At 41.8% G+C, this 13,538-nt stretch overlaps 1 protein-coding gene across 6 annotated transcripts in view; it reads left to right on the top strand.

The window, feature by feature from the left end:
• MIPOL1 (mirror-image polydactyly 1) overlaps nucleotides 1-13,538 on the top strand; it is a 528,027-nt gene that overhangs the window by 213,980 nt on the left and 300,509 nt on the right. For all 6 annotated transcript variants that reach the window (XM_068254025.1, XM_068254028.1, XM_068254026.1 and 3 more), the window contains 2 exons: nucleotides 3,395-3,524; nucleotides 10,710-10,743. In XM_068254025.1, coding sequence (XP_068110126.1) covers nucleotides 3,395-3,524; nucleotides 10,710-10,743 — 164 coding nt within the window. The remainder of the gene's footprint in view (nucleotides 1-3,394; nucleotides 3,525-10,709; nucleotides 10,744-13,538) is intronic.

The following is a 13,538-nucleotide window of genomic DNA, read 5'->3' as shown; positions in this document are numbered from 1 at the left end:
TGCAAATATTGAAATCTACTGCAAGTCAAAGAAAGGGAGAAATCTCAGATGATGCACTTCTATTTGCATCATTCTAATTAGCTTGATTGTGTTTTGCTCGTGTGAGTTAATGCTCTGCTAAGCAGAATTCCTCCATTTTTCCTTCTTCTTTCTTTAGCGTGTGCGTGTTTTATAATGTAACTGCTTGTGCAACCAGTACTTAGTAGATTCTTCATAGTGCTATATAGGGAATGGTCCTGGACAAAGTAAAATAGAACAATGCCACTGTAGCAATGGGTGAAATACGGCTTCTGCTTGTGTCACAAAATAAATAAAACTCAGGACATATTCACAGTGGGACGTTACGTTGTAATGCGACGTTAAAGTCACAACGCAGCATTACAACGCAACGCAAAAAAAGTTGGTAACGCACATTAATACTACGTTACCGTGGCATACAGTAGATACAGTGGAGCATACAGTCAATGAAAAGTATGCTTTCCTGTACCTTTTAGAGGTAATGCACTGCAAGCAGTGAGTTACCATAACGCAACATTTACAACACCATGTTAACGCTGCCCTGTGTAACATTACAGAGCGTTATCCTGCGTTATAATGACTTTATAATGCAGGACAATAACGTCCCATTTGTGAATGTGCCCTCAATGGTAGAAATGAGCAATAATGTAAACAATGTTTGTTTTTGTTTTTTGTTGAATAAATTGAACCACTTTGTCCTCCTTGACGTATAAAAATGTCAAGGAGGACAGGCGCGCTCTCGCGGCCGATCGCGCGCGTGCACGCGCACTCCCGGCCACGGATTAGGTAGCCCAGGAATCAATGTATCGGGCTATGGTGCCCGATCACTGATTCCTCTCCCCCGCTGAAAAAACGACAGCTTCTCTCGGAAGCTACGCTTTTTCTGAGACTATGTCCCTCTAAGCGTACATTGTACGCTTAGAGTGACGTCATGTAAACAAACTCGAGGTTGCCATCTTGTGGCCAAAGAGTAAAACTACATCTAAAAGTAAAAAAAAATTACACTACACAAATTTTTCCCTAAATAAAACACTATTTACTTCCCCCCCTCCCAAAAATACCTACATAAAATGTTTAATAAAAAAAAAAAAATTACAATTTAAAAAAAAAAAAAAACCACATAAATATTTACCTAAGGGTCTAAACTATTTAAATATCTATGCAAAGATGAAATATTTCTATATATTTTTTTTTATATAAGCTTGTAAATAGTAATAGATGCAAAACGGGAAAAATGCTCTTTTATTTCCAAATAAAATATTGTCGCCATACATTGTGATAGGGACATAATTTAAACGGTGAAATAACCGTGACAAATGGGCAATTACAATACGTGGGTTTTTATTATGGAGGCATGTATTATTTTAAAACTATAATGGCCGAAAACTGAGAAATAATGAATTGTTTCCGTTTTTTTCTTATTCTTACTGTCAAAATGCATTTACAGTAAGGTAGCTTTTAGCAAAATGTACCCCCCAAAGAAAGCCTAATTGGTGGTGGAAAAAACAAGATATAGATCAGTTCATTGTGATAAGTAGTGATAAAGTTATAGGCGAATGAATGGGAGGTGAACATTGTTCGGATGCATAAAGTGAAAACGACTGAGAGCTTAAGTGGTTAAAGGACAAATTAAATGAGGGGTATATGGATGCTGCCATATTTATTTTCTTTTAAGCAAGTCAGTTGCCTGGCAGCCCTGCTGATCCTCTGCTTCTTATACTTTTAGCCATAGACCCTGAACAAGCATGCAGCAGTTCAGGTGTTTCTGACATTGTCAGATCAGATTAGCTGCATGCTTGTTTCTGGTGTTATTCAGACACTACTACAGCCAAATAGATCAGCAGGGCTGCCAGGCAACTGGTATTGTATAAAGAAAATAAATATGGCAGCCTCCATATTTTTCTCAATTCAATTGTCCTTTAATTCCCATTGGCTTTTGCAGGAACTAAATATGGAAGCCTCCATATCCCTTTTACTTCAGGTTCCTTTCAAAGCAGACCCAAACTCTTTTACAGCACACAATAAAAAGTCTTCCACAAGTGGTTGCTGAAAAAAATCATTGCTGTGTATTCTGTGTTTGGTCAGCCAGACCAAAGTGTTCAATTAGATCTTATCAGCAGCTGTGAACTCTGTCCTGGCTCTCTGCTCATAGACACAGAGGCTTAAGCCTTTCTGTGCTCCCAGAAATGGGAGGCCAAGTTAAACTTTCGTTTAGATTGCTGGATAGTGTAATAGTTAAGAGCTCTGACACAGGAGACCAGGGTTTGAATCTCGGCTCTGCCTGTTCAGTAAGCCTGTACCTATTCAGTAGGAGACCTTAGGCAAGGCTCCCTAACACTGCCACTGCCAATAGAGCGCCTCCTAGGGGCTGCAGCTCTGGCGCTTTGAGTCCACCAGGAGAAAAGCATGATATAAATGTTCTGTGTGTGTGTGTGTGTTTTCTTTAGGATTTCCATACATTGTAATAAATATGATCATTGCAAGCACAGGACCAATAAAGAGCTAATACTGCGGTTGAAGGAGGACCCTTCAGGGCCCCTCTGGCCCTGAGGCCCCTATGCAATCAAGAACTCTGCAACCCCTATTGCTATGTGGAATTTAGTTCCACTTTGTTTAGAACACTGACGCAAATCTTCATTTCAACTTTACTGGCTGCATGATTGTTGCATGGGGTGCATCCTGGAATCTACTGAAACCAGATCAGCAGGTTTTCTAGCCACCAAGTTTCAACCTCTACTCGTCCCAAATTACCGTATACACCAGGCACCTGTTGATTTGGATACCTGGTGTTGCTAATAATTAAAATTTGGGTACCTTCTGCTACTAATAAATAGAATATAGGCAATGTACTACTACCAATATTCTACTATTTTGTTATTCCTAACAGTAACCCCCCCCTACCCACACATCACACTAACCCCCCCCCCCCTTCTTCCCAAATACTTACTGCTAACGCTCATCCCCCTCATCTCTGCTTAACACTACCGCATCTAACCCCCCCATCCCCCCCTCCATCTCTGCCTTACACTATCCACCTCTACCTATTCATAGCCAAACTCTGGAACAGATATCCAAAACTTATTGGCTAAGGTTGGCCTAACTCTGAAACCGATATTCGGAGCTCATCAAAGCTGAACTCCGTAGACATTTCGCTATTGCCAGCACCCAATTAAAGTACCCAGTGCACCATTGCTGCAAACTCATATTGCTGTCTATGGCAGTGCCAGGTGTAGCCTGCAGGCTGTGTGCCCAAATCACCTGATGTGGCAAAATTTGCACTGCTTTGTATATGTTGTTGGACTGTTCTTAGTGCAGCAGCTTTGCCATCTACATGATATACTGTATATACCATTCACTTCTCTCTTTTCCTTTTTAGCATTGGTCTCAGAAGTTTACCATGCACAGCGTGAGAGAGATGAGGCAATCATGGCCAGACTTAGATTGGCTAATGAAGAGCGAGATGAAGCCTTGCTCCGTGTTCAACAGCTCCAGCTGATCCTAACACAGTGAGTACCATGCTCTCCCTTAACAGCTTCTGCTGATCCTCACACAGTGAGTACCATGTTCTGCCTTAACAACAGCTTCAGCTGATCCTCACACAGTGAGTACCATGCTCTCCCTTAACAGCTTCAGCTGATCCTCACACAGTGAGTACCATGCTCTCCCTTAACAACCGCTTCAGCTGATCCTCACACAGTGAGTACCATGCTCTCCCTTAACAACCGCTTCAGCTGATCCTCACACAGTGAGTACCATGCTCTCCCTTAACAACAGCTTCAGCTGATCCTCACACAGTGAGTACCATGCTCTCCCTTAACAACCGCTTCAGCTGATCCTCACACAGTGAGTACCATGCTCTCCCTTAACAACAGCTTCAGCTGATCCTCACACAGTGAGTACCATGCTCTCCCTTAACAACAGCTTCAGCTGATCCTCACACAGTGAGTACCATGCTCTCCCTTAACAACAGCTTCAGCTGATCCTCACACAGTGAGTACCATGCTCTCCCTTAACAACAGCTTCAGCTGATCGTCACACAGTGAGTACCATGCTCTCCCTTCACAGCTTCAGCTGATCCTCACACAGTGAGTGCCATGCTCTCCCTTAACAACAGCTTTAGCTCATCCTCATACATGGAGTGCCGTGCTTACAGCCAGGTTCCACACGTTGCATTGTATCATACACAACATCAAATCAGGAACTGCTTTGTTGACATTGGATTTGTTTTTTATAAATGAAAAATAGTACGACGACGTTAATAAAGTTTACTTGAGGTTTTGGCAAATGTATGAAAAATTAAAAAAAAGGAGACATTACATGTATATAAGTATTCACAGCCTTGGCTCAATACGTTGTCGATGCACCTTTGGCAGGAATTACAGCCTACAGTGCCATAAGCTTAGCACACCTATCTTTGGCCAGTTTTCCCATTCCTCTTTGCAGCACCTGACTGGGCCACTCAAGGACATTCACAAGTCCATATGCAATTCATTTTTTTCCCTAAGTTTTCTCCTAGGTGATAGTTTTACACCTTGTCATAAAATGCTTTTTCAATGGAGTCTGAAGTGATTCTGAAAAAAAAGAACAGATACTCACCTAAGGAGAGGGAAGGCTCTGGGTCCCATAGAGTCTTCCCGTTACTCCCCTTGTCCCTGTCTTCCACCGCTGTCTCACCTGCTAGCAGTCTCCGATCGTTGGGTTGGAGACTGCTCTCTGCCGCTGCCTGAGGCTTCAGAAGTTTTCAGGAACCCGAGTGCTCCTGAAAACGGGCTGCTCCATACTGTGCATGCGTGAGCATGCTCACTCGCGCATGTGCATTGCGGAGCCACCTGTCTTCAGGAACACTTGGGTTCCTGAAGGATTCGGAAGCCTCCCGCAGCGGGAGATTTGAATGGAGGAGCCTGCGGTGGAACGAAGGAACCAGGAGAGGAATGGTAAGGCTCTATAGGACCCAGAGCCTTCCCTTTCCTTAGGTGAGTATCTTGGTTTTTTTTTTTGTTGTTGTTAGGAATCGCTTCAGAATCATTTAAAACCAACATTTAATTTATTGTATTGGCCAGAGGTGTCCTGAAGCCACTCCTTTGATATCTTGGCTGTGTGCTTAGGGTTGTTGTCCTGCTGAAAGTTGAACCGTCGCCCCAGTCTGAGCTCAAGAGTGTTCTGGAGCAGGTTTTCATCCAGGATGTCTCTGTACATTGCTGAGAAGGGAGAGAGGAAATTGTTTTCTCAATCTGTTGAGATTATAGAGTTATGATTATGGGGCACATTTTTGGGAGGGTGGGGCAAATAGAATTTAGATTAGGTTTTTTTTTTTTTTTTTTAGTTTCAAAAAGGTTTTTATTGAACAAATTGCTCATTTTAACAATAACAGCCAATAACATAATCCCCCACAAGGGGAGAGAACAGAACATTTCAACATTAGACATTTTTACAGAACATTCCACACATGGGTTCAAAGGCACAAACATGATGTATGGCTTGGGAGGCATTAGAAAATCATTCATTATTACAAGTTTTTAAGCATCAATGGCGACTTACAAAGTGAGATTAAGGCATCAGTGCTAGAGATCGAGAGACCTGGATTATCTACGTAATCCAGCCAGGGCTGCCAGGTTTTAGTAAACACGTCCATTGTGTCATTGATTATTGTGATCAATCGCTCTGAAGTTAAGATATCTGAAACTATAGATATTGTCATATCAAGGGAAAGCATAGGTTTTTGCCACATTCTAGCTATATGAAGCTTGGCTGCTTTGGCAATGTGTTGGGCTAAGCGATGTGACGGAAATTTCCATCCTTTGGGTTTATTACCAAGCAATAACATAAATGGGTCTGGAGATATGTCTCTTTCTAGGACTGAACCAATAAGAGGTGTAATTGAAGACCAGTAGTCCTTTACTTTCGGGCAAAACCACCAGATATGGGAGTGATTACCCTCTCTTCCACATAGTCCAAAGCAGGTTTTGGGCCTACTGCTGTCCATTACATGTAGCATGGCTGGTGTGATGTGGGTTCTATGTAAAACTATCAAGCTCGTTTCTATGTGGGAGTAGTAGCTGCTACCTTTGTTAATAATGAGGCAGCATTAAGTCCATTGAGGAATGGTCAAAGAAGTGTTAAAGTCAGCTTCCCATTGTAGCATTGATTTCAGTTTAGTTGTTTCTATGGGTTGCGAGAAAATTGAATAAAGATAGGAAATAAGCCCCCCTGTCAGGGGAGAATGTTCACACCATCTTTCCAAATGTGTGACAGCAGCAGGCCCTTTAGCAGCTCCTGGAATGGATTTGAGGAAGTAATATATCTGTAATGCTGGGAATAATTCAGCAGAAGGAAAATTATGAGTATCTCTAAATTGCTTCCAAGTAGGGAGGTTATCTCGCAACAAGAAGTGGCGTAAATGGGTGATATTGTTGTTTTTCCACCATGTAAAGGAGCCAGACTCTATCCCAGGGGGAAAGCGGGGTTATTAAAAATTTGGGTGAGAGGGGAGAGAGTTGATTGCAGCCTCTTAGTGAATCTAACTCCATACCATAGGGAGAGGGCATAATATGACACTGGAGAAATTGACTTGAGTGTTGCTATTTTTGTGTTAGTGGACCATAGGAGAGAGGATAGGCTGAGGGGTGCCAGCATATTGTTTTCAATCTTGGCCCACAGAGGTGCGTTATATTTGGAGAAAATTGGGGCAAATTGCGCAATCCTAGCTGCACAGTAGTAATTATATAGATCAGGTAGGCCTAAACCTCCTCTGTCCCTGTTCCAATTCATTATTATTCTGGAAATTCTACTACGCTTTTGGGCCCAAACAAATGTAAAGATTAAACTCTGAAGCTCTGATAGAGACTTTTGGGTTATAGGAGTTTCCTTTTTTTTTTTTTTTGAAACATATCCTATTTGCCTTGTGTGATGAGGAGGAAAGCAGAGATAGAAAAACTGTTCATACCCTTTAATATGTATATTTTAAAATTCTGGCTCTCCTTACTTTAAGAAGAGACGGAATGTTATATCCCCTTTCCTTAAAAAATAGCTTCAGAGATATATGACCACCTGTTGAATCCAGTTTAAGAGCATTCACATGGGTATATTTACAAAATGCAGTCCAAATAAGTCTCACATTTTCAAGTCACATTTTCTCTCGGCTGAACTTGATAAATGGCTGTAGATGGATAGATCCTTGTACCTACATGTGGGTCTAGAAGCATGTGAAAACATTGGCAGCATGCAGACTTGTCCCAGACAGATTGAAAAATACACAAATGTACAAGTAGTGACGCTGTCAGATAAACACTTTGGCCAGCGCCTTTGAAAGATTGACAGTGCAGGAGACCGAGAGGTACTCATACAAACAAATAAAATGATGGAGGGAACCACATTCTGATGTCTTACTATCTACAGTCATAATTGCTCATTGTACAGCATGCAGGTACAGTAACGCCCATAGAATGTACAGAGGAGTCACTGAAAAATAATTCATATATAGGTCTTGTAAAGTGTTCTGTTCTTCTTACTTCTTGACTGTAGAACAGTATATATGTTAAAGGAGCATTTTTGCAAAAAAATTGTAATATTTAATATACATATGTGTAAGAAATACATTTGACTCGGAGTAAAATGCACTATATCTTGCTTCTCTCCCATGTTGCTGTCACTTACAGTAGGTAGTTAAAATCTGATGGGTTTTAGACCAATCCATCTCCTTGTGGGGGAATCTTAGCACCTCCTTTATTCTTTAAAAAAAGCACTCTGTGGAAAGGATCTATACTAAGATGCCGCCAGCCTCCACTCTCGCTTACACACTATTCTGAGAGTTGGACTAGCCACTGCCATGCAGTAAGTGTTTTTTGAAAATAATTTCACCCCTGAAAATACCCTATAAGGAGATGGAGTAGTCCAAAATTTGTTAGACCTTTACTGCTTATGGTTAGTGACAAGGACATAGGAAAAAAGTAATTTATAGTACATGGTACTCTGGGACAAATGTACATCTTATATGAATGTATTTTAAATTTGACATTTTTTTGAGATAGTGCTCTTTTAATGACTGCAATCTACTTTGTATCTAGATAAATTAACAACCCCAACATACTGTATTTGTTTCTATATCAAGACGATCACACAAAATCACCTCTCGTAGATGTAACTGGTCTTTTCTAAACTGATTAGTATCTATGTCTTCCCATGTATCCATCTAACCATACTCCAGCCTTGCATATTGGAGCAGAGAGCTAGCCAGCCTCTGCACCGATAGAGAGACTGGCTTATGAGCGGGGCTACTGTTAGGACTCCATAGCAAAATACCCACATGCTTCGTGCAGCTTAAAGAGGAACTCCAGTGAAAATGATGTAATGAAAAAAGTACTTCCTTTTTACAATCATTATGTATAAATGATTTAGTCAGTGTTTTCCCATTGTAAAATCTTTCCTCTCCCTGATTTACATTCTGACATTTATCACATGGTGACATTTTACTGCTGGCAGGTGATGTCAGTGGAAGGAGATGCTGCTTGCTTTTTTGGCATTTGGAAACAGCTGTTATTTCCAACAATGCAATTAGGTTCACAGACAGGAAACTGTCAGGACCATGGTCCTGACATCACACTGTGGGAGGGGTTTCACCACAATATCAACCATACAGAGCCCCCTGATGATCTGTTAGTGAAAAGGAAAAGATTTCTCATGGGAAAGGGGGTGTCAGCTACTGATTGAGATGAAGTTCAATTCTTTTTACTTTCAAAATTGCTTTATTGAAGATGTTAAGGTTTACATACAGATATAGGAAAACCATAAAATAGAAATCATCTCAACAGATATGACAAAAGGAGTAACAATCAGTCCTTCTGGAGGGAATTTTTCCCATATTGTAGAGGTAAAGAAGAAGTAAATAACATATGACATATAACATAACGAAGAAAAGCACATAATGTACGATTGGTGATAGTAATACTGATGCTGGTGTCGGAATGCCATGACATATATATAATCTTGTGCATTGATTATGTTGTTCTGTGGCTTAGGTAATTTAGGCCTATTCTTAAATGGGTAGAGTAGGAAGTCAGTCTTGTAGATAAAATGAAATATATAATACAGGGGCCAGTGTAGTTATCATATGATGTTATTCCCCAATTGATGGCGTATATGTGAGCCATGCTCCGACCTAAGCCACGGATCCCATATGTCAAGATATCTGACAGTTGTTTCTAGAAGTAGGCTAGACAGATATTCATTTATGCATATATTATTGATTTTATTTATTAAATTCTCCCATGGTAATAACTTATCTTTCCACTGTTTAGCAATTATAGATTTTGCTGCCGTATTCACTTTCAGAAGCAAGGAGTTTTCATGTTTGTTCAAATTAGACAATGGGTAGTTCAGTAAGGAGTTGAACATGTTTGGACGGATGTCCTTACCTATGATTGAGCTCATACATTCATATGTTTTTTCCCAGAATTTTTGAGAAATTGGGCAGTCCCACCATATATGTTTAAAATCTCCTGTGGTGGTGCAGCCCCTAAAGCAGTTTGGATTTTTTTCAGTGGAGAATTTAGAGTATCTATCTGGCGTGAGGTGAGATCTATATAGAACCTTAAGAAACGTTTCAGTGATTGATACATTAGTGGAACATCTGGACATGTTGTTCCATATCGTTCTCCATTCTTCCTCCGATATATTTCTGGTGATATCTTTTTCCCAGGCCCTTTGTGATGTGTTTTTAGAGGCTGCATCTCCACCGGAGATTAATTTATATAGTACAGAAATGGCCTGGTTAGGTGGATTGCCCTTTTTATGGAACTTTTCTAGAAGAGTTGGTTGTAGCATTGTGGTTCTGAGATTAGATATGGCGTAGTAGTGATATATTTGACAATATCTGTGATACTCTCTTAAGGGAATATGATAGTTTGCTCTAAGTTCCTGAAATGACATAATGTTCGTTTTACAAGTGGGCCACTGAGTGGCATGTCAGTAGTTGTCTTATCAGCTGCCTGAGCTTGCTTCCTGTTTGCAGGAGGCATTTAACTTCCCTCCCAAGAGGATCTTGGGATGTGATGTGTGGCTGACAAATAAGTCTTTGGGCGGGGGATGGAGAGATTAGGTGGAAAAATGCTCTTGAACTTCGCAGGCATGCAGTCTACATCTTGACATTGATCCGTTGTATGACTTCACAGGAAACAGAGCTTTGAATATATATATATATATATATATATATATATATATATATATATATATACGGTGTGTATATATATATATATATATCCCCTTATATTTTTCATTTACACTTCATCACAGAGATCTGAGCGTGGCAGCAGAGCCCCTAATTAAAAGTGAAACCATCAATAAAAACACGTGAAGAGCCTGATTTAGCAACCGTCTCAGCACATATGAAGAACTGATCCCTGTAGCCATATCTTGCAGTAAACATTAATAAGTTAACAGGCTGCAGCCGAGGAGAGATGAGCTCGGCATTATTGAAAGATACAGCAGAACAGCTGGCTCCATAATGCGCCGGGAGTACAGGGCGTCCCCCGAAGACGCAGCAAAATTACTTCAACTCCCAAAGATTTGGGAAGAGAATTCATTTTGCTTCTGAATTGAGGAGTAAGTCACTGGCCACTTAGCACTCTTGATTGTTTGTCCTCTCGTGGCTTTATCTGCGCTGCTTCTCATCCTCTCTCTCTCTCTCTTTTGTCTAGGGTAGAAGACATCAACCCCGAAGAAGGAGACACGGTAAGAAGCCTCCCACAGAGACTTCTATTTCCCTTTCTTTTATCAGGTTAGGCTTCGCGACAGCTATAATAGTGACACCACTTGTGCTGGCATGCCATTGACACAAGCCTTACCGGCCTTCACCCCTACCTCCCCATTGTGTATCCTGATTGGAATGGGACAGTCATTATTTTTGGACTGCAGGATGGGTGATGTGCCGTAAAATGGGAGTACTTTATGTAAGTTGGAACGTTAGTACAACAAAGTTTAAAGTGAAAATCCACTGTGTTTAGGAAAGAATACATTGTATTCAGTCTAGCTTTATTTATAGCAGGGGCAAATGGCAATAGTTCTTTCACTTTGCTTCTCTTGTTGCTTTTTTTGTCATATAAAACAGTGGTTCCCCAGTATTTCTAACAGAAACTGGCACATAAGATTGAGGCGTTAGGCTGTACTAAGGCTTATTGAAAATTTTGCTTTCTTTATACTGTATGCCTGAAGAAGCTGGAACCTAGTCCCAAGCGCATTGCAATCTGAGAGTTTTGTTCATTTGAATCAATAAAATTACAGTGTTTAACCTGGCCATTTATTTTTTTTTCCCCAAGAGAAAGTAATTTTACCTTTGCTTCTTCTATTTGTAAACTGTTTTTAAAAATTTTGGAACCCCAAAACCTCATATGTGGCACATACGATTGTTAGCTTGCTGCCATTTAGATGATTAGTCCATGTGATTAAAATAAGCAACTAATGATGTAAACCAAAGCCAAAACACTTCTAATTGGCTGAGCAAACACTGCTGATAGGACAGGGGCGGTAAAGTTCAAACAGTTATTTTGTTTCGCAGCTGATATAAGCAAATTTTACAACACACGGTCAAGGCTGCTGTTTAGAATGTAATCCCTTAAATTGAAAAGAGAACTTTACTGTAGTCTTTTTATTTACCACTAGTCTTATAAGCCTGTTAGATAACTGGTGCTGCAGGGGTGCACTTGCTCCCGTGACCTTGCGCACACAAAACCGCCACCGACCTACACCTGACACGCACACCGCTTGGCCCTGCATCTGCGCAGTGTGGCACGGACACAGAAACCTGAGACTTTATTAACCCTCCTGGCGGTGTGTCAAAATCCGCCAGGGGGCAGCAAATACGTTTTTTCAAAAAAAAAAATTTTTTGCATGTAGCGAGACGAGGTCTCGCTACATGATAGCCGCTGCTCAGCGGCATCCCCCGAGCCCCTCCGAACCCCGCCGGCGATCGGAGATCAAGAGATCCCGTTCAAAGAACGGGATCTCTTGGAGGGCTTCCCCCGTCGCCATGGCGACGGGGCGGGATGACGTCATCGACGTCGTGACGTCAAAGGGGACTCCGATCCACCCCACGGCGCTGCCTGGCACTGATTGGCCAGGCAGCGCACGGGGTCTGGGGGGGGGGAGGGGGGAGGCGGCTGCGGCGACGCATATAGCGGCGGATCGGCGGGTAGCGGCGGCGATCGGGCAATGCACGTGCACGCAGCTAGCAAAGTGCTAGCTGCGTGCAACAAAAAAAAATTATGCAAATCGGCCCAGCGGGGCTGAGCGATGCTCAGCACGGGCTTACCGCCAGGGAGGTTAAGTAGGATTAGTACTATATATACCATTAATTACCTCATTGGTCTATTTTCAGTTCAGGTTTGCTTGAAATGATAGAAGAGCTTAAAAAGTGAACCTCCGGACTAAAAATCTACCCAGCAGAACTGAAAAGGCTTGGTGTTTCTTTAACAGTTTCACAGCATCAGAACTTTGTTTTTCTTACCAAAGCATCCTTTTTAGCTGCATTTTTACCTAAGCTCCACCCATCAAAGAAAAAAAGCCCGGGCTTTTTTTACCTGATGCTGTGCAGAGCATGATGGGATTTCCTATGTTGTTATTCACGTTGCCTAGCAACTGGGAGAGGTGCTCAGGACACAGGACAGTTGAAACTGTGTATCATGCTCCCTGTCACCTCCTTTCAACCAAAAAGATGGCTGCCCTCATGAAATCAAACATTTGCCTGTTCTTTTAAAACAGTGTGGGTAATAGATTATATTACCTATCTATTTTAATTAACATAAATAATGTAACTTAATGACAGTGTTTGTTTAGGCTGAAGTTCCTCTTTAATAGGCTTCTTGCCACTCAAGACGAAATTAAAATTAAAGCCTTAGTCCAGCCTTCCATTTTTTCCATTTTCTAATACATGATTTAAAACAGTGTTTTTAGACTAGCTATGACCCTTTGGGGTCCTGTATTGCAAACCCTAGTGTTTCCAATATTTCCAAGGAGTGCGACCAACCAAATCCTGTTATGTAGACCTGGAATAACGAGCAGGAATGGTTATTTTTCCGTAGGATCTAATGGTGGTTGCAGATCTTTGCAACCCATCCTTGTGAGTATAATACCTACATCTTATCCTATTAACCACCCTGGCGTTCTATTAAGATCGCCAGGGCGGCTGCGGGAGGGTTTTTTTTAAATAAAAAAAAAACTATTTCATGCAGCCAACTGAAAGTTGGCTGCATGAAAGCCCACTAGATGGCGCTCCGGAGGCGTTCTTCCGATCGCCTCCGGCAGCCAGAAGTAACACGGAAGGCCGCAATGAGCAGCCTTCCGTGTTTGGCTTCTCCTGTCGCCATGGCGACGAGCGGAGTGACGTCATGGACGTCAGCCGACGTCCTGACGTCAGCCGCCTCCGATCCAGCCCTTAGCGCTGGCCGGAACTATTTGTTCCGGCTGCGCAGGGCTCAGGCGGCTGGGGGGACCCTCTTTCACCGCTGCTCGCGGCGGATCGTCGCAGAGCG

Source organism: Hyperolius riggenbachi, chromosome 9 (genome assembly GCF_040937935.1).
Source record: "Hyperolius riggenbachi isolate aHypRig1 chromosome 9, aHypRig1.pri, whole genome shotgun sequence".
Lineage (NCBI taxonomy): Eukaryota > Metazoa > Chordata > Amphibia > Anura > Hyperoliidae > Hyperolius > Hyperolius riggenbachi.
This window is presented reverse-complemented; position numbering and strand designations above follow the sequence as displayed.